Raw genomic sequence first — 21284 nt, forward strand, 5'->3', positions numbered from 1 at the left:
AACTTGTCTAGCTTGTAAGATATTTATAGTCTGCGCTATCTTTAAATAAATAAATCCACCTCAGTCTTGAATATAACCACAGAGTCTCAGCTTTCTATAGGCCATCAAAGGTAGTTTGTAGAGAACATTCAGACTGAAAATGATTTATCAGGACAGCATATCCCCAATATCCTGAGCCAAGAAGAGGGAATAAGGGTCTGGTGACAGGTTATCATTCACATGATGGAAGGTCAGTGTTTACTAAAGTGACTCTACTCATGTCTGGATGTTAAGTGAAGAGTGGCAGATAAAAGGAAAAAGGTGAAAAACTGGCCTCACCTGCCCAGATACAGCCATACAGCTCCACCCGCATGCACACAGTCATTGGCAGTTCCGTGACAGGGATAACCCGCACATAGCGAGCAATGATTGGAGGTCGCAGGTCTTTCAGTGCAATGTCATATGCATCCACATTGCCCTGGATTACCTTTAATAAAGCATGTGGACACTTCAGTAAACTCAAAGGTTAGCATATGAACAGTACTACATTACAACACTATACAAACCTTAGGGAAAAAAAAATTAATAAAAACATTAGTTCACTTTCATGGATTTTTTTTTTCAGAATCTAGTATTTCTTTCACCTGTGCTAATAAATCTTTATCTTTATTTACATTTGATATTCTGCTAACAAGGCCTAAAAAGGAGGTTTACATACAATCTTTATTCCCTGTGTTTCCATCACATATGTACATAGTCATCTGTAGCAGAACAGATTCCCAGATTCCTGATGATCTTGTGAACACTCCCACCAGCCCATTATCACACCTGATGTGGTTTCATCTTCCTCAGTAGGTTCTCTACCTCCCCCCATATTATTCTCCCCCTTTTGACTTCTCTGTAGAGCCACCTGTTTCATCTCTTCTACAGTACCCATTCCCCTTGTCTCTTCCACAATTCCCCCACCTCATCTTCTCTACTCCAGCATTTCCCTCAGGATCTAGCAACATTCTTGGTGACCAATCCCCTCAGATCTCCAGGGTACTGGTTAATTGTATCTTCAGACTATCAATTCACCTGCTTCCCTTGATGATCCTTCCAAGTCAACCACCGCTCCCCATTGCGACTGTAGTCAATCCGATATGCACGTGCAAATTCCTTGCCCGTGGCACGAGCATGGCGACCCTGTGTCCCAATCAGCGTAATAAAGAACAGTCGGTGAAGATCAATCTGCAGGAATTGGACATCCTGTGGCTGCAGCAGGCCAGCTGGGCACCATGCTCCATCTCCTTCTTCCCTCTGTAACCTGCACAAAAAGTATAGCCAGAGGTGAAGAAAAAAAGAAAGAAAGAAAGAATCATACAACTGAAACCTGTCCTTGAATCAATCTTAATCCTCCTCCCTCTAATTTGCACACTGAGAACCCAATCAATATTTAAATAGGACTTCTAGTGATATGTGTAGGCATTTGTATAGCTTGTAATAATAATAATAATAATAACTTTATTTTTGTATACCGCCATATCCTGGGAGTTCTAGGCGGTTCACATCAATTAAACAGATTTACAGGAATTACAATTAATCAGATTTACAAGCAACGAAGTTGTTGAGGTAAGCATGCAGGGGTTGTACAAGTCACTGGAGTTAGGTTGGGAGAGAGCAATAAGGAGTAACGGGAGAATTCAGATCGTTGGTGGGAGGTGTGAGAGAAGTGGAAGAAGGGGGGATTAGGGATTCTGTCCATGGAATAAATGAGTTTTGAGAAGTTTTCTGAAATCGAGATAGGTGGGGGCCTCGAGTATAATTTGGGCTAGCCATGGGTTCTGTTTGGCCGCCTGGAAGGCGAAGGTTTTGTCGAAGAACCTTTTGAGGTGACATAGTTTTGGGGCGGGGAAGGCGAATAGGTTGATTCTGCGGGAGTTCTTTTTGTTGCAATGGGGGAATGAGGTAGCTCGGAGATAGACCAAATAAAGTTTTGTAGCAAAACTTTATTTAGTATTTTGTATGGTCTCTCAGCAGTATGTTTATGTTTATTAAACTCTTGAAATACTGTCTTTCAACAAAAACAAAGCAGTTAAAATGTCCAGAAATGAAAACTACTGTACTACAATTATGAACAGAAAAGTGTTGAAAGGGGCAGAAGGGAAAGCAATTAGAGATAGTAGTGAAGAAGAGGAAGCTGCTGCCAGCAAATATCAGCTACCATACTGACTGATCTCCTGTGACAAGCCCAAGACCAGCCCTGGATTTGTCCCAGTGAAATTAAGAAAAAACACATGTCCCCTGACCAGAAGACATGACCAAATTGATCATAAATACCGAGTCAACTGCCTACTGCTCTGAGAGTGAAGGGGAACAAGTTATGGAGCTGGACAGTGATAATAGGTAGGGAGACCCTTATAAATATAAACCCATTGCAAAGTATGGCAAGTTGGCTTGTTTTAAAGCAAAGCCTGTGCCTTTAAGGCAGAGAGCCTAGGAAAAAGCACACACAGGTCTTTAGAGAGCTGAGCCCCTCCCCTGCCCAGGAAGATTTGGGCGTGATGCTGTGAAACATAAGCAGAAAGCCCTGAGCCAGGAGGAGGAAAAAAAGAATGGGGAGTTGAGCAGTCCACTGGAGGCTTGCAAAAGGCAGCGAGGTGGAGATGGCAGAAGAGAGTGAACAGAACCTGCTGGAACCTGCTACAAGTCCATTTTGGACCTAAGGTGCTAGTCATCCAAAGTCGGCAGCGCCTGTCTAAAGTCCACTCAAAAAATACATTGGCGGTGCCAATCCGCAGAAATTTCCTGCTGGTCCGCAGGGACGGCAAGTGCTTCGGGCCCGAGACAGTGTTCTTCAGCTGCCGGTCCATAGTGCGATCAATGCGGCGTTATCTTCGGTCCAGCTCCCTCTTCCTCAGTGCTGCAGTGCACAAAGACATGGGCAGCTGCTCCTACGTGCTTCCTGTGCCTCATTTGGAAGCCTTCTCTCTGATGTTGCAACATTAGAAAGAAGGCTTCCGAATGAGGTGCAGGATGCGCGAGGAACCGCTGCCCGCATCTTTGTGCACTGCAACACTGAGGAAGAAGGAGCCATCCCGAACATAACACCGGGGGCAGCATAAAATGGCCACGCAGGAGCAGGCCAGAAGTTAAGCACAACATGGAGGGAGGAAGACAACAAAGGTAGGGGGAATTATTTTAGTTTTGAATTTAGTGATTGATTTACATCTGCTGTCTGTATTTTGCACTGTTCAGGAAGAAATGCATTTGTTTCTTTTTCCCTGGGGGGGTGTACTGCATGCAAAGTCTTGAATCTTAGTGTTTGGTTTGTATATATTAGTACTTTCAGTTTTTGGTCCTGTATTTGCATGGGGCTATCTGTAGGAATGAATATTGAGAAGCATACAGTGTGCTTTGTGTAGTTTAATTTTGTGGTAAACCATTATGTGTTGTTAATAAGATTATATTGTGTGTGTATATATGGAAAAAATGATGTTACATTTAGTACTATTATGGGGGCGAGGTCTGGAGCGGAGATTGGGCAGAGATGGGCGGGGTCTGGCCCACCACTTAGCCCAGTGTTCTTCAACCGCTGGTCCGCGGACCAGTGTCGGTCCACAAAATAATTATTTTATTTCTGCTGGTTCATAGGTGTCAAAAGGTTGAAGAACACTGGTCTACTTTATACCATATTCTAGTCCAAAAAAACATCCAAGATCAAAACGCCTAGAAAAAGACCTTTTGGACGTGGGATGGGTCAGAAAAGCGATGGATTAGCCACCCAGTCATGGCAACAGAGTAGTGAGGCACCTTACAGGGCACTGCTGTGAACTTCACAAAAAGAGTGCACATAAACATCTCACAACACCCTTATAGGTTATGGTGAGCCCCCAAAAACCTACTATACCCAACTGTCTTCCACCCCAAAGCCCTTATGGCTGCAGGTGGCACCTATATGTCAGTACAGTAGGGTTCTGGTGGGTGCACATGTTCCACCGTAAATGAAGAGGTTAGAATGGCTTATGGGCCTGGGTCCTCATCTCTATGGTTCACTAGCCCACCCTTCAGACTACTTAAGCCACCTCTGTGCAGCTCTACTAGGCTAGTACCTTTTTATTTTGATTTGTATGGTGGAGGGTTCAATGATCACTGGGGAGTGTATTGAGTTCTGTACTTTGTATCTGCAGTGGTTATCTGGTCATTTTGGATACCTTCTGAGCACTTAGATCGCCTAAGTCACAACGTATAAGATGCTTGGAAAGTACCAAAGCAGTATCTTCATGGACACCAGCTTCCTGGCTCCACAAGCTATATCCTGAGATGCCTGCATATCAAGCCTGTAATGCCTCACAAAAGAATGCAGAGAGAATCACACTGCTGCCCTAAAACTATCCTGAGGAGGAATCAAATAACTTTCCTTTTTTAAAAATCTTTATTAATTTTTCATTCATAAACAATGCACTAAAATATACAAATACATATAATTAATTTCAAAATTGCATTTTCATCAATCATAAAAATACTTCATAAACATTTTCCCCCCTTCCCACCCCAATGTAAGAACAAAAACAAACTGCATTATTTCAGTGAAATCATATTGAACTTATTGATCAATGATGACATCAAAATATAATACCCCTCCGCCCACCCACCCTTCCTGGATGTGTAACCCAAATAAAAACTCAATTAAAAATTCCAATTAATCAATTTTAACAAAATTTGTCAATGGACTCCAAGTTAACTTAAATAATTTATTATTACCCAAAATTTCTGAATTCACTTTCTTATATTTGTAGCATAAACATAAAGATTCCCACCAAAAGGAGAAATTGGGCCGATCCCAGTTTTTCCAGTTTATGGTAACCAATTGCATGGCTATCCCAGTCATGATGGCAAATAATCTACTTTTATATTTGTCCAAAGGAGGTTTAGGTGACAACAAAGTACCACAAATAACCACCTCAAAATCAAATTAATTTGTCCCCATATTGATCTCCAAAAGTTGAGTATCAAGGGACAATAGAACAATAGATGATCCAGTGTCCCTATTTCAAGATGACAGTGCCAGCATTTATTAGATTTAAAACTATCTAACTTCTGCAAACGAACTGGGGTCCAAAAAGTTTTATGTAACAAAAAAACCAAGTTCCAAGTTTGTCTCACAGATGCTGACGCTGTACATCTCATTCTCCAAGTCCAAATCCGTGGCCATTGAGTAGCAGAAATCTGCTGCTTAATCTCAATGCTCCAAATGTCTTTTAGATTAGTTTTAGGTTTCTTGTTCAAAAATCCAGATATTAATTTATACCACTTGGCTGCCTGATGCCCTAGCAAATCTGTCTGAAAGCATAGGCCCGGCAAGCTTTACTTATTATTTAAATTTTACCAATCAGGGAACCCCTTCTGAATGGCCTGCTTCAACTGCAACCACTTATATGCTTGAGACTTTGTAATACCAAATGATTTTTGCAGTTGTAAAAAATCAAGCATTTTCCCATTGGAGATCACATCATCTAACGTGCGTATGCCTGCATCCAATGCTTCCAGAGGATCTTAGACTAACCAATTTGAATCTTGGAGTTCAACCATAAGGATTGACACGTGGATTGTTGTACTGGTATAGATGTTAAATTATTAATTAATTGTAATGTTTTCCATGTGGCACAAAGAATACTATTGTCCTTATAAATCCTTGGCAGCTTAATACTCAAAATATGGCACAATTGTAATGGGAAAAACTTTTATATAATACTGCTTTAAACTGGAACCTACATATCACAACACAAAGCCCAGTATTATCCAAGAACTCAGGCCTCAGAAACGGAGCCTACGCTCAGTCGTGAATCACTGACTGGAAGGATCCGCGTAGTCAAACAGCCCCTGCTCCAATCATTGGCCAATAAATACGGCTTATTTGAAAAAAATTTTTAACATATTTTTTAAGCAATTTAAAACTTCTAACAGCAATGTCTTGCATATGTGGTAGCCAGGATTTGAAAAAAGGACTTATCTTAGAGTTCAGCTTATTTTGTCTGCCGTTTGTGTCTTATTTTGCCGACGCGGCCACGTTTCGCGGGAATTTTAACATCTGCTGCGTCAGGGCCATCCAGACACTCAAAATCACAGGCTCACTAAAAAGTAAAGACACAAAAAGTTAAAACATTCACACTATCATACCAACGCTAAACCCACTAACACTTACATACTCACAACCATTCCACCCGTCACAAATTTTCAAACCAAATCAAGATGGCGACAACCCCCAAATAAATAGCGTCAAAATGACGTCATGACGTCTAACGTCCCCATCATCCAATTGCAACAGTATAACCTACTTTAATAGAAATGTTGCCATTCATATGATCTATTCAAACCTTTTGGCCACAATGTATCCAGCCTGCTGATCCAGCGCTGTTCTCTTTGGGCCAAAAATCTCCTAAAATCCCCCCCTCTCCTACCCGGGGTAACCACCTCCAATATTAGAGCCCGTAGGGATCCAAAATCATGATCTTTCTCCACGCAATGTTTTGCTAGAGGAGCCCCAAGTACCTTGTTTTTAACATTGCTTTTATGCTCAGTTAAACGTGTGGTGAATTTTCGGGACGTTTGCCCAACATAAACTAACCTGCAAGGGCATAATACAACATAAACCACACCACAGGTCTTACAGTCAGATGTGTGTCTTAAAGTGTACTCCTTATTATCATTCGGATTACAAAACATATCCGTACACAACATCCGTCCCGAAAATTCACCACACGTTTAACTGAGCATAAAAGCAATGTTAAAAACAAGGTACTTGGGGCTCCTCTAGCAAAACATTGCGTGGAGAAAGATCATGATTTTGGATCCCTACGGGCTCTAATATTGGAGGTGGTTACCCCGGGTAGGAGAGGGGGGGATTTTAGGAGATTTTTGGCCCAAAGAGAACAGCGCTGGATCAGCAGGCTGGATACATTGTGGCCAAAAGGTTTGAATAGATCATATGAATGGCAACATTTCTATTAAAGTAGGTTATACTGTTGCAATTGGATGATGGGGACGTTAGACGTCATGACGTCATTTTGACGCTATTTATTTGGGGGTTGTCGCCATCTTGATTTGGTTTGAAAATTTGTGACGGGTGGAATGGTTGTGAGTATGTAAGTGTTAGTGGGTTTAGCGTTGGTATGATAGTGTGAATGTTTTAACTTTTTGTGTCTTTACTTTTTAGTGAGCCTGTGATTTTGAGTGTCTGGATGGCCCTGACGCAGCGGATGTTAAAATTCCCGCGAAACGTGGCCGCGTCGGCAAAATAAGACACAAACGGCAGACAAAATAAGCTGAACTCTAAGATAAGTCCTTTTTTCAAATCCTGGCTACCACATATGCAAGACATTGCTGTTAGAAGTTTTAAATTGCTTAAAAAATATGTTAAAAATTTTTTTCAAATAAGCCGTATTTATTGGCCAATGATTGGAGCAGGGGCTGTTTGACTACGCGGATCCTTCCAGTCAGTGATTCACGACTGAGCGTAGGCTCCGTTTCTGAGGCCTGAGTTCTTGGATAATACTGGGCTTTGTGTTGTGATATGTAGGTTCCAGTTTAAAGCAGTATTATATAAAAGTTTTTTGGATTAGTTTATATGCTGCTGGGATAACTAGTGTTAGGTTGTATACTAGTACTTCTCCCTTTGGGTATCAAGATGGCTCAACAAACATGGTCAAGTGGCCTGAGTTTTAGTGCGGACTTTATTAGTTCAGTGTTAGATTCATCTTCAGGGATGAACTGGGAACAGCCTACCCTGAATAACTCCATTCTTTGGGATGATATGCACACTCTCTCTAAGAGATTCATTCGAGCTGAGCTTCATGGAGCAACGCTTACTGAGTACTGTAAAAAGGAATATATCCCTCGTGGATTACGAATACAGAAAGAACCTAGGATGTTTGTGGACGATCTGGACTTTAATCAAAAATGGATATCTATTCTGAATAAGTGTGCCCTGGATCTGATGGTCTTGATCATTGATCGGACCAAAACTACTATGGTGAAAATTAAGGAGGAAATAGAGGAGAAATTAAGAACTTTGAAACAGAATTCTACCGAGATTGAATTCAAACAGTATCAAGAGGATTTGAAAGTGAAGGTGGATATTTTTAGAGCTGACGTTCAGAGAGATAAGTTTAAAAAATTCAAACGCGATGAGCAAGATTACCTCCAACATAAAGTATATGCATGGGTCAAACCATCGGACCCTGTGGATCATGGTGGAGGAAAGAGAGTAGCGTTTGAACATACATCTGAATCATCCAACTCCAATTCTAACTCAGACGAGGATTTTTTAGATCCAAAACCACGACCTCCTCGTCGAGGAAGGTGGCGGAGAGGATCCGCTCGAGGTCAGACTCAATATCCGTATCAGAATCAATCTCAATACCCATATCAGAACCAAGGTCATTATCAGAACCAGCGCCCGCAGACACGATCCCAACGGGGTCAACGTTTTCCATGAGAAGAACTCCTCTGGATATAAAAATTGTGAATTTATCTCAGCATGTAGTTACTCCTGATGAATACAGTCTTCTAGCAAAGGGTTTATCCTTTGTGCCTACTACTCCGATGGATGTCTTTCAAAAGAGGATTGATTTGGAGAAATTCTATCGAACTTTGAAATTGAAGTCCTTTTTTTCAACTGAAGGTGCTCCTGTGGATCTAGATATGAATTCTATGGTGACCCCTAAGTCAACTTGGGTCCCTCCAGGTCCAGTTGATCCATTGATTTTGGCATTTCATAAATTGGTTGAAACTGACATTTTGAAAAACAGCTCTAATGCTGTTGGAAGATCTTATCATAATATCAGTAAGGCTGAGAAGAGTGCGATGAAATCTTTAATTTCTGATGAAAATTTGATTATCAGGAAAGCGGATAAGGGTGGAACGATTGTTCTCCTAAGTAAAGGTTTTTACTTGGAAGAGGCGTATAAACAACTGTATAGCTCAGACTATGATATTCTTTCAGATGACCCAACTGAACATTTGCAACATAAAATTAATATTCTAACTAAGAAAGCACTGGATGAGGGCTATCTGACCAGAAAAGAATTTAAGTTTTTGAATGTACGTCACCCTAAGATTCCCATTTTTTATTTACTCCCTAAAATTCATAAGTCCTCCACCTCACCTCCTGGTAGACCTATTGTGTCGAATCGAGGTGCTCTACTTGAAGCTTCTTCTATATATATAGATAAGTTTCTTCAAAAATTTGTGTGCCAAACCACTGCCTTTACTCAAGACATCACTCAGTTTCTTAGAAAACTGGAAGCGTTAAAACCTACTGCTGATTCGATTCTAGTCACTATAGACGTTTGTTCCCTTTATACTATTATACCCCAAACGGAAGCTCTGCAAATTATTCAGGACACTTTAGATAAGAGAGTGGATGTGATAGTTCCAACGAAATTCATCTGCTCTTTAGCTGAAATAGTGTTGTGTGAGAGTTTCTTCATGTTTGAGAGTCAGCTTTTTCATCAGAAATCGGGAATTGCGATGGGGATCACGATGGCTCCTGCTGTTGCGAACTTGTTTATGGACAGGTTTGAATGTGACTGGGTGTATGGATGTGGTTTGTTTAAGTATGTGGCCTTCTGGACCAGATATATTGACGATATCTTTTTAATCTGGAATGGGGGTCAGACTGAACTGGAGCAATTTTTTGCTTTTCTTGACACTTGTCATCCTAATGTACGTTTTACTCATGCGTACAGTATGCATCAGATTTCTTTCTTGGATGTGTTAGTGGAGATTAGGGACGGTGATTTCTATACTACAGTATTTACCAAGCCTACTGATAGTAACTCCACCCTTCACTACTCTAGTGCCCATTCTAGTTCTTTAAAAAAAAGTTTGCCCTATTCACAGTTCTTGCGTGTACGCAGGATTTGCTCCTCTAAATCAGATTTTAAGCAACAGGCTGGGGTCCTTAAACAGAGGTTCCTAGCTCGTGGTTATCCTGCTAGAGTGGTATCTGTAGCCTATAAGAGAGCTCTGTACTGTAATAGGGAAGCTCTGTTTGCTCCCAGAGGTGAGCAAAGGAAGGAGAAGGTGATGACATGTGTTGTTACCTATTCGAGTCAATGTTATCAGATGGTAAGATCTTTGAAAAAACACTGGGCGATCCTGAAGACTTCTGGGACCTTTAAGGACTATGATTTGAGGATAGCCTATCGGAGGACCAGAAATCTGAAAGAAATTCTGTGCCCCTCTTTGCCCCCTAATGTTGAGCGGGAGTTGGTATGGATGGGTCACAGAGCTTGTGGGAGGTGTCAGATGTGTAGTCTTATGTTGTGTACGGATATGTTTTGTAATCCGAATGATAATAAGGAGTACACTTTAAGACACACATCTGACTGTAAGACCTGTGGTGTGGTTTATGTTGTATTATGCCCTTGCAGGTTAGTTTATGTTGGGCAAACGTCCCGAAAATTCACCACACGTTTAACTGAGCATAAAAGCAATGTTAAAAACAAGGTACTTGGGGCTCCTCTAGCAAAACATTGCGTGGAGAAAGATCATGATTTTGGATCCCTACGGGCTCTAATATTGGAGGTGGTTACCCCGGGTAGGAGAGGGGGGGATTTTAGGAGATTTTTGGCCCAAAGAGAACAGCGCTGGATCAGCAGGCTGGATACATTGTGGCCAAAAGGTTTGAATAGATCATATGAATGGCAACATTTCTATTAAAGTAGGTTATACTGTTGCAATTGGATGATGGGGACGTTAGACGTCATGACGTCATTTTGACGCTATTTATTTGGGGGTTGTCGCCATCTTGATTTGGTTTGAAAATTTGTGACGGGTGGAATGGTTGTGAGTATGTAAGTGTTAGTGGGTTTAGCGTTGGTATGATAGTGTGAATGTTTTAACTTTTTGTGTCTTTACTTTTTAGTGAGCCTGTGATTTTGAGTGTCTGGATGGCCCTGACGCAGCGGATGTTAAAATTCCCGCGAAACGTGGCCGCGTCGGCAAAATAAGACACAAACGGCAGACAAAATAAGCTGAACTCTAAGATAAGTCCTTTTTTCAAATCCTGGCTACCACAAATGCAAGACATTGCTGTTAGAAGTTTTAAATTGCTTAAAAAATATGTTAAAAAATTTTTTCAAATAAGCCGTATTTATTGGCCAATGATTGGAGCAGGGGCTGTTTGACTACGCGGATCCTTCCAGTCAGTGATTCACGACTGAGCGTAGGCTCCGTTTCTGAGGCCTGAGTTCTTGGATAATACTGGGCTTTGTGTTGTGATATGTAGGTTCCAGTTTAAAGCAGTATTATATAAAAGTTTTTTGGATTAGTTTATATGCTGCTGGGATAACTAGTGTTAGGTGGTACAATTGTAATGGGGACATGAATTGATATTCTAATATCAGCCAGTCCAGAAGATGCTCCAAAACTTCAGGAAAGATCCAAGACATACCCTGCCACATAATGAAAGCTTGATGGTATCTATAGAAATTTAGAAAATTTACCCCCCACCCTGCCGATTGTGGTTTTTACAAAAGATGCTAAAGCTATTCTAGCAGTTTTACCCAGCCAAATAAATCTTGTAAGAATCCTATTCAATTTCTTATAAAAGGATCCTTGGAAATAAACCGGCAACATACTCATTTGGTAGCAAACTACAGGCAAAATCATTTTAACTGTTTAGACTCTCCCCTACCAAGAAAGATGTAAAAGGTTCCACTGCTCACACATCTTTGACTTTCAGCAATAAAGATTTTTCATTTACTGTCATTGTGTCTTCCAAAATTCTTTGAATCATGATACCCAAATATTTTATACCCTCTTCCTTTCAAAGGAATGGGGATAAATCAAATAGTCCCTTTACACAATGCACATTCAATGGAAGAATCTCTGATTTGCTCCAATTTATTTTATAACCCGAAAATTTACCAAATTGATCAATCAATTCCAGTAAATGCAGAATGGCAGATTCAGGATTCTTCAAATGTAGCAAGATATCATCTGCATAAGCAGAGATCTTATATTCCCGACTTGCATATGGAATTCCCTGTATCTCCTTTGCCTGCTGAATAGCCAACAACAAGGATTCCAGAACATTGTCAAAAAGCAAAGGAGATAAGGGACACCCTTGGCTAACCCCCCTCTTCAGACAGAAACGCTCCAAAAAGTATTATTAATATATAGTCTAGCTGAGAGAGAACTATACAAGGTTTGAATCATTTGAATAAATCCAGATCCTATACCAAACCAATCCATAGCTTGATATATAAAAGTCCATTCTACATGATCAAAGGCCTTCTCCGCATCCAAAAAAAACAGAGAAGGCCAGATCATCCATTGTTTTTGCTAAATTTAGCATATGAAATGCCAATCTGGTATTATTTGAAGAATGTCTTTGAGCAACGAAATCCATTTGGTGCATACCGATCATTTAAGGGAGAGCCTTGGCTAGTCTTAGGGCTCCTTTTACTAAGGTGCACTAGCATTTTTAGCGCACGCAGAAAATTACCATGCGCTACGCTTCTAGAACTAACGCCAGCTCAATGCTGGCGTTAAGGTCTAGCGCGTGTGGCAAAGTAGCGCGCGCTATTCCATGCGTTAAAGCCCTAGCGCACCTTAGTAAAAGGAGCCCTTAGAGCAAATAACTTAGCCAGGAGTTTCCCATCTACATTAATTAAAGAAATAGGCCTTTAGTTTGAAACCAACATGGGATCTTAATTTGGCTTTGGCAAAACAATAGTTAATGATTCCGCCATAGTACCTGAAATACAACCTTTAGAAACATAGAAGATGACGGCAGAAAAGGGCTATAGCCCATCAAGTCTGCCCACCCTACTGACCCATCCTCTTAAGTCTATACCTAGCGACCGATATTCCAGTTCGACCTTCGTAGGGATCCCACATAGGTATCCCATTTATTCTTAAAGTCCAGCACGCTGCTGGCCTCGATCACCTGCGCTGGAAGCTCATTCCAACGGTCAACCACTCTTTCTGTGAAGAAATACTTCCTGATGTCGCTATGAAATTTCCCGCCTCTGAGTTTGAGCGCATGCCCTCTAGTGGCAGAGGGTCCCCTGAGAAAGAAGATATCATCTTCCACCTCGATACGTCCCATGATGTATTTAAATGTCTCAATCATGTCTCCTCTCTCCCTACGTTCTTCTAGAGTGTAGAGCTGTAGTTTGTTTAGTCTCTCCTCGTACGAGAGACCCTTTAGCCCCGAGATCCTCCTGGTGGCCATCCGTTGAACCGATTCGATTCTAAGCACATCTTTACGGTAATGTGGCCTCCAGAATTGTACACAGTATTCCAGATGAGGTCTCACCATGGTTCTGTACAATGGCATTATGACTTCAGGCTTCTTGCTGACAAAGCTTCTACTGATACATCCCATCATCTGCCTTGCTTTAGATGAAGCCTTCTCCACTTGATTGGCAGTTTTCATGTCTGCACTGATTAGTCAGTTGTGACTGATATAAATTTAGAAGATGAGGTAAAAGTTTAATTTGAAATGATTTGAAAAACTTCACAGTGAATCCATCACTACCCAGAGCGGATCCAACTCAGAGGGACTTCAATCTGTCTGGAGTTCCTTAAGTGATATAGGCACCTTAAGATTTTCTTTTATATGCTTGGGAATTTTTGGCCCATAAAGTAATTAAAAAAATTCTAACCCCTCGATTTATTTATTTGAATAAAGCTTTGCAATAATCCAAAAATTGTTTTAAAATACCTCCAATTTGAGTATGAATTGTACTTTTCTCATCTTTAATGGCCGCAATCTTTACTTTTCTTTTTTGGTTTTAAGATAATTAGCCAATAATCTTCCCGCTTTATTCGAGCTTCCATAATACAGAGTCTGTTGAGAAAACAAATCTTTCCTAGCCAATTGTGAGGAATTCTTATTATATTTATATTTAGCTTTCAAAAGGGCCTGCAAAGTAGTTTGTTCCCATTTCGATGCCAATTGTGACTCTAAAGTCTGAATATTTTGTTCCAAACTGGAAAATTCTAAACCGAATATGAAATTATTTGCCTTCTCATTATAGCTTTGACAGAATCCCAAATAATTTCCAAGGAGATTTCCTCTGAGGTGTTGAGCTGAAAATATTTGTTCATTTTAATCTGAATTTCCAAGGTAGGGAGAACGAGAGGGCACTCTCTAAAGTTAAAAGGGGATAGATTCCATACAAACATAAGGAAGTTCTTCTTCACCCAGAGAGTGGTGGAAAACGAACACTCTTCAGGAGTCTGTTGTAGGAGAAAACACCCTCCAGTGATTCAAAACAAAGTTAGACAAGTTCCAGCTGAACCGGAACGTATGCAGGTGAGGCTAGACTCATTTAGAGCACTGGTCTTTGATCTAGGTTTCGCCGCGTGAGCGGACTGCTTGGCACAATGGACCACTGGTCTAACCCAGCAGCGGCAATTCTTATGTTCTTATGAATCTGCAAGCAATGTATTATTAAATCTCCAGACAGATCTAGCAGAATCTTTTTCAATAAAATGATACTCAATCCAAATGCCAGCATGATCTGTCAAAAGGATCGGGTCTATACTGGCCTTTGTAACCTGTTGAATTAAATGATCTGAAACAAAAATATAATCAATTTGTGAAAATGATTTATGAATGTAGGAGTAAATAGGAAAATTCCCGAGCATTAAAATGAAAAATTCACCATATCTTTCAATCTACATGACTTCACAAGATTATCTAAACCTAACGACTTTAATTGCTTACTAGGTTGCTTATCCAATAATGGATCCATGACAGCATTGAAATCTCCAGCTACTATTAAATTTGATGTAGCCAGTGGCAGAATTAATTGTTGGGAGTTTTTTAAAGAACTTGGCCTGATTTGAATTAGAAGCATAAATATTAAGAAGCGTCAGGGCGTCATTTCCTGAAATCATTTAAATATGAAACCATCTACCATAGGATCAGCTTGAGCCTTACCGAATACAGCAGAACACCGCCTATTGATCAAGATAGCCACACCAGCCTTTTTTCCCATTGCAGGAGCATAAAAGACAATGCTTAACCCAGCCCCCTTCCAACTTGATAGATAAGTGTGTTTCCTATATACAGTACACATCTGCCTCTTGTTTCTTAAGAAAATTCAATACTTTTTTCCTTTTAATGGGATGGTTGAGACCATTGACATTTAAAGAAAATACATATATGCAACTTACCAATTAAATACACAAGTTTACCCTGTTCAATGTAAACCTCCCATAACATCCAGGAACCATAACCCCCCAACCTTCCCTATCCCCTAAAATAAAATATCTTGGTGAACTTGGATCGATTTAATAGACCCGAAACCCCAACCTCCCCCTCCCATACTTTTCCCAAAACTGAATCAATTCCTAGATTTTAAATTGATCATAAGTAGGTACTAATAATAACTATTAATTATAAAACAATTAATTCATAATGAACATGTTCATATTAAGCATCTATATAGTCTATATTTATATTTTATGTAATCTGACAACCAAAATATATTGAAATACATTGAAAAGCTCCAATTAATAATTATGAACCAGCCTTCAGTAATGGTAGGGGGTGTGGCGCTGTGGTTGAAGCTACAGACTCAGCACCCTGGGGTTGTTGGTTCAAACCCCATGCTGCTCCTTGTGACCCTCGGCAAGTCACTCAGTCCTCCATAGCCCCAGGTATATTAGATAGATTGTGAGCCCACCGGGACAGATAGAGAAAGTACTTGAGTACCTGATTGTAAAACTGCTTAGATAACCTTGATAGGCGGTATATAAACACCTAATAATAATAATGCATAACAATTGAAACGTGGCAATACTATGAAGAAAATAAACTCCCTTTTCCCTTTTAAAATTATGAATCTAAGAGAAGAAAAACTCCAATTATTCATATATCCCATAAACCTAAATAATAAAACTCTAAAGGAGAAATAACAATTACCTAGAATTTTACTTCTCTAGTATTTGCTCGTAAGAACTATGCAATTAAAATCAGACTAGATTTATAAGTACTATTAATTTATATCCAACTACAATCATTTTTATTAAAATGACTCTCCTAACCTAATATCATTATATATATGTATCCCTTGCACTCATATTTATATTATTGATAACTCCAAGTAATTAATTTAGAAACATAAAAAACACCTATCGCAATCAATACCCTTCCCAAACTATTTACATTTATCCTCAGTTTAAGACTAAATAAATTAAGACTATTAAATACCATGGAAAATCATGAACCCCTACCCTTTTGAAATAGAATATTATAAAATTTAAATGAATATAAATAAGGTCTAAATTTTCCTAGGTTAATATATCATATAAGATAATCCCTGACATAGGAAAATGACCTGGACTATAAATTCAGCTTCTCTAATATATCATGTAAAATGTGAAATATGGAAACAGTAATGAATAAAAATTGAAAAAAATAATAATATGACATTAGAGAATTAACTAAGTATTCATCAATTCGCTATCTTCCCAAGCATTATCAAAGATAACAGAATAACTAGTAATAAGCATAGAATTTATTCTCACAAAATTATCCAACTGACTCCCGCTGAAAATCATGTATTCCTAGAATGGACTTGCTTCATCAACTCAATGCTGCTTACTTCTGTATTGCAACCTACATGACTCCTGCAGTCTTTGTATTTATGACTTCAATCTATAACACTTCATGCTATCAAAATGTTGCCAGCCTTAACAAGAAAGTTCACTGCCATATATGAGACTATTAAAATATTGAGAACAAATCAATTCACTGCTGCTTTCTCCTGTGTCAAGTCTGTAATTGAAGCTGTCATTCTTTATCCCTGATGATACTATCCGTCTGACTACAGCTTCCTTCCGTATCAATACTAACAATGAAGCTGTCACTTTTTTTTCCTCACCGAAATTAACCATCTGATCCTTGCTGACAAGCATTTGATTTCAGAGTGAACCCACTCAATAAATTCATTGCAGCTTTCTTCCGTGTTACAGCCCACAACACCCATAGCCGTTAGGATTTATAAGCTAACTCCCCCTTTAATTAGTACATAATCTCCCATGAGGTGATAACATTTTCCAGTCGTTGACACTTCATGCTAAGCAAATCCATTTACTTTTACTTTCTTCCGAATCCATTCTGAGAACAAAGCTGTTTAATAATTTATGACTGGATCATTCAGTTGTGACCATTTGAAAATAAATAGAAATAGAAGGAAATACAGTGCGTTGTACAAAACTTGAAGAATTTGATACAATCAACCGCCATACCAACTGTCACCTGTATTAACTGTCAACATTCCATGAATGGTTTTATGTCATATGACTTTGCTCTTGATTTATAAATTCTTCTAATTTAGCAGGATCCTGATAATGACTTGTCCTGTTGTTAAAAATGTGTAACTTCGCTGTAATGTACAGTCTCTTCATCTGTTAACCGCATAGAACTTCCATGGTAATGCGGTATACAAAAATAAAGTTATTATTATTATTAAAAGTAATTTTAATTACTGCAAGATACATTAGCCTGTAATTTGCCCCCATTTCTCTTAACTTCAGTCTCAACTGTAAAAATTGTCTCCTCAGCGTGGCAGTTTGCTTTGCAAAGTCTGGGAGAAATAAGATACGGGAATCTTTCCATTTTATTGTTTTTGCCACTTTAGCTGCTGATTTCGAAAACTTGCTGAAATCTAAGAAGCCTTAATATTAACGGTCTTGGACCGTGCTGATTATGTGAAGCTCTCGAGGGAAGATGATGAGCTCTTTCTATTTCAAGGGGAAATTTAAATTGTAATGAAAGAACTTCTGGTATGAAAGATGTTAAAAATTCAATTGGGTTAGCACCCTCCAACCTTTCAGGCACACCCAAAATACAGATATTATTCCATCTATTCCTGTTATTCATCTCCTCAAGCTCTTGGGTTATTCCTCAGCCCCTGACATATGCCTTTTCAACTGCTCCATACGAGTAGTACAGCTTGACATCTGTTGTGATAGATTATATAGTTCTTCCTTAACTCCACTGAGCTGCACTGTTGTTTCTTTTAACATCTCTTTTATCATAGTTAAATCTAAGCATACCTGCTCAATCAGTTCAGCAGAATCCTTAGGCAGGGGAATTTTGGACGGAGTGTCCTAACTGAGACAAGCCCTACCTGCGTATGATCCGGTTCATCAGGAACTTGTCTAACTTTGTCTTGAATCCCTGGAGAGTGTGTTCCCCTATAACAGCCTCCAGAAGAGCGTTCCTGTTTTCCACCACTCTCTGGTTTGTACAGAATCCATCCCCTTTTAACTTTAGAGAGTGCCCTCTCTTTCTCTCTACCTTGGAGAGGGTAAACAACCTGTCTTTATCGACTAAGTCTATTCCCTTCAGTATCTTGAATGTTTCAATCATGTCCCCTCTCAGTCTCCTCTTTTCAAAGAAGAGGCCCAGTTTCTCTAATCTCTCACGACCAGTGCTGGACGCAGTATTCCAGGTGAGGGTGTACCTTTACCGGTACTTTCTCCAATCTGTTCGTGATCCCCTTCTTAATCATTCCTAGCATTCTGTTCGCCCTTTTTGCCGCCGCCACACATTGCGCGGACAGCTTCATCGACTTGTCGACCAACACTCCCAAGTCTCTTCCCTTCCCTGCTCCCCCTGTCCAGCATAACCTCTTCTCCCTTCTTTTTACCTCCCTCCTATCAAGCAGTAGCCCTTCCCTGCTCCCCATGTCCAGCAGTAGCCCTTTTCCCTTCCCCTTATCCAGTAGTACCCCTTCTCCCTTCTCTGCTCCCCCTGTCCAGCATCCACTAGCTTTAGTTTAGCTTTAGCCATGGTTTAATCAGGCAGCCTCGGGCTTTTGCTAGGCCGGCCCGCCTCATCGAAGTGGGCCGGCCTATCAAAGGCCTGCAGCTGCTTGATGAAACCGCGGCTGCTGCCACTGCTGGTCCGGGGGTGAGAAGAAGAGGAGTCCCGGCAGCATGGGCAGAAGGCAGGAAGTCAGCTGACACAGGCACGGTGATCGTGGCAGAATGTGAATTATTCTACTGCACATGCGTGACACGGAAGCATGGACGCATGGAGTTTCAAGTGCGCATGCGTGATAAGGGTTTTATTATAGTTGATAAGTATAGTTCTGTACACATGCAGTGCACTGTTTCCTCTAAGCTGAGAGGGAGTCCTTCACTTATAATTCTGCCAGTAGAGGGCATTGTTTCACTATCATATTTAGTGAGAGACAGAAAAGCTTTTCAGGACTCCAAAGAACCTGCCTGACCCTAGTGATGGAAGACACAGTATTGAAGAACTGCTCCCCACTGGTAGCAATGCAGTTGGAGGTCTCCCGCCCAGCTTAGAGGGAACAGTGATGCAGAATTCTTAATATTTGGTGGGAATTTGTTTTAGTGAAAAGATGCAAGCAGCAAAAAAGCCTGAAACCTAGAGAGACTGTTGCCAACTCCTGCACATCTTACCTTGCATACTGGGGACCCGTGGACTCATACCATTGACTAGATGCAGTGATATCATCATCACGGATGGTACCATCATGCATCCCCAGAGGATAGCGGCACATCACTACCAAAAAAACATAGGACACAGGTAATCAGAATCTTGGATAACAGAACAGCATACAGGATAGATCGTACAGTTACAAGAAACATAATTAATGTTTACAGAGTTCTAGCACTTAAGAGGATTTGCTATATGAAAGGAATAACCCATTTTATGTTTCTGGATAAGCTCTGTCAGTTGAGTGCACAAAAAGGTTTCAGAGGTGCATGGTGGAAGGAGGGGGTCTGGAAGAGCTAGTGTATGTGTCATGAGCCCAGTATTCAAAAGTACCTATGTGGTAAGCAGCAGGTGTCAACTGCGTAGGTGTATTTTTTTCTTTAAACTGCTAGCATTTATAGCTTATAACTTTGGTATTTTAAGAACCAAAGTTATGCATTTTATGTTTTAAATTTCTTTACTGTGTGAACAAACATTAGATAAAACAGTAGAGAGACCGGTGGATCTTATGATCAGACAGCGAGGGAAACATCAGGTAATGGGAGCTTGCTGGGAGGAGACTAAGGAGCATGGAGACACAGGGGGACTGGGTGGCACAAGGGCGAAAGCTGAGGGCAATATAGGGGTGCCACAAGGCGAGGGGGATAAAACGGAGGCTCAAGGGATGATAGCCCAGGAGGGGGCTGGTAGGGCTAGAAAACCCAGAGGAAAAGCGGGGGAGTGGGGTGGCGGGAATGTGGGGAAACCGAAAGCTACGAGGGTAAAGGCTGAGGGCAAAGCAGAAGCACAGGGAACAGGAGAACTGCCCGAAATTCAAGGGGAGGCGGCCCAGGTAAATACGGAGGTGGAGGAAAAACGACGGGACCTGCGGTGCTTATACGCAAATGCAAGAAGCCTCATGGCCAAGATGGGTGAACTAGAGGTCATGGCCAAGGGGGAGGACCTGGATATAATTGGAATTACAGAAACATGGTGGACAGAGGAGAATCAATGGAATGTGGCGCTGCCGGGGTACAAGCTCTACAGGAGGGACAGGACCCACAAGAAGGGGGGAGGCATAGCACTATATATAAAGGACTCTATCTATTCGGTCGGGATGGATATGGCAAAGAAGGCAGAGGGGCTGGAATCGCTATGGGTCAAATTGCCGGGAAACAAGGGTGCAGGCATAAAACTGGGGCTGTACTATCGCCCACCTGGTACGCCGGAAGGAGTCGGACACGACTTGGAAGCTGAACTGAGACAAGAATGCAGGACTGGAAGTGTAACAGTGATGGGGGACTTCAACTACCCGGGGATTGACTGGAGTACGGGTCACTCCAACTGCACTAGGGAAACAGGATTTGTAGAAGCTGTGAGGGACTGCTTCATGGAGCAACTAGTCAGGGAACCGACGCGAGGGAGTGCTACTCTTGACCTCATCCTAAACGGATTAAGGGGGCCTGCAAGAGGGGTAGAAGTGGGAGGACCACTAGGCAACAGTGACCACAACGCGATCAGATTCACATTAGAAAGGGGGACACCCACAGTAAGGAGGACCGCAACAACTGCGCTCAACTTCAGGAAAGGGAACTATGTTGCTATGAGGGAAATGGTGGGGAGGAAGCTCAGAAACATCCTTAGGATGGAGACTGTAGGAAGTGCCTGGACCATATTCAGGGACACCCTGCAGGAAGCACAAAGAATGTACGTCCCCAGTTTCAGGAAAGGCGGCAAGAACAAGCGGTCAAAGGACCCGGTTTGGATCTCAACAGAAGTAAAGAGGGCAATAAATGACAAAAAAGTATCCTTCCGGAGATGGAAAAAGGACCCAACGGAGGAAAAT

The 21284-nt window shown here is 40.9% G+C and overlaps 1 protein-coding gene across 1 annotated transcript in view; it reads right to left on the reverse strand.

The window, feature by feature from the left end:
- Positions 1-21284, reverse strand: part of LOC117367913 (discoidin domain-containing receptor 2-like) — a 235372-nt gene that overhangs the window by 105464 nt on the left and 108624 nt on the right. The window contains exons 3-5 of the mRNA XM_033961001.1: positions 19423-19525; positions 1057-1285; positions 319-466 (exon numbers count right to left, since the gene is read on the reverse strand). Coding sequence (XP_033816892.1) covers positions 319-466; positions 1057-1285; positions 19423-19525 — 480 coding nt within the window. The remainder of the gene's footprint in view (positions 1-318; positions 467-1056; positions 1286-19422; positions 19526-21284) is intronic.

Source organism: Geotrypetes seraphini, chromosome 10 (genome assembly GCF_902459505.1).
Source record: "Geotrypetes seraphini chromosome 10, aGeoSer1.1, whole genome shotgun sequence".
Lineage (NCBI taxonomy): Eukaryota > Metazoa > Chordata > Amphibia > Gymnophiona > Dermophiidae > Geotrypetes > Geotrypetes seraphini.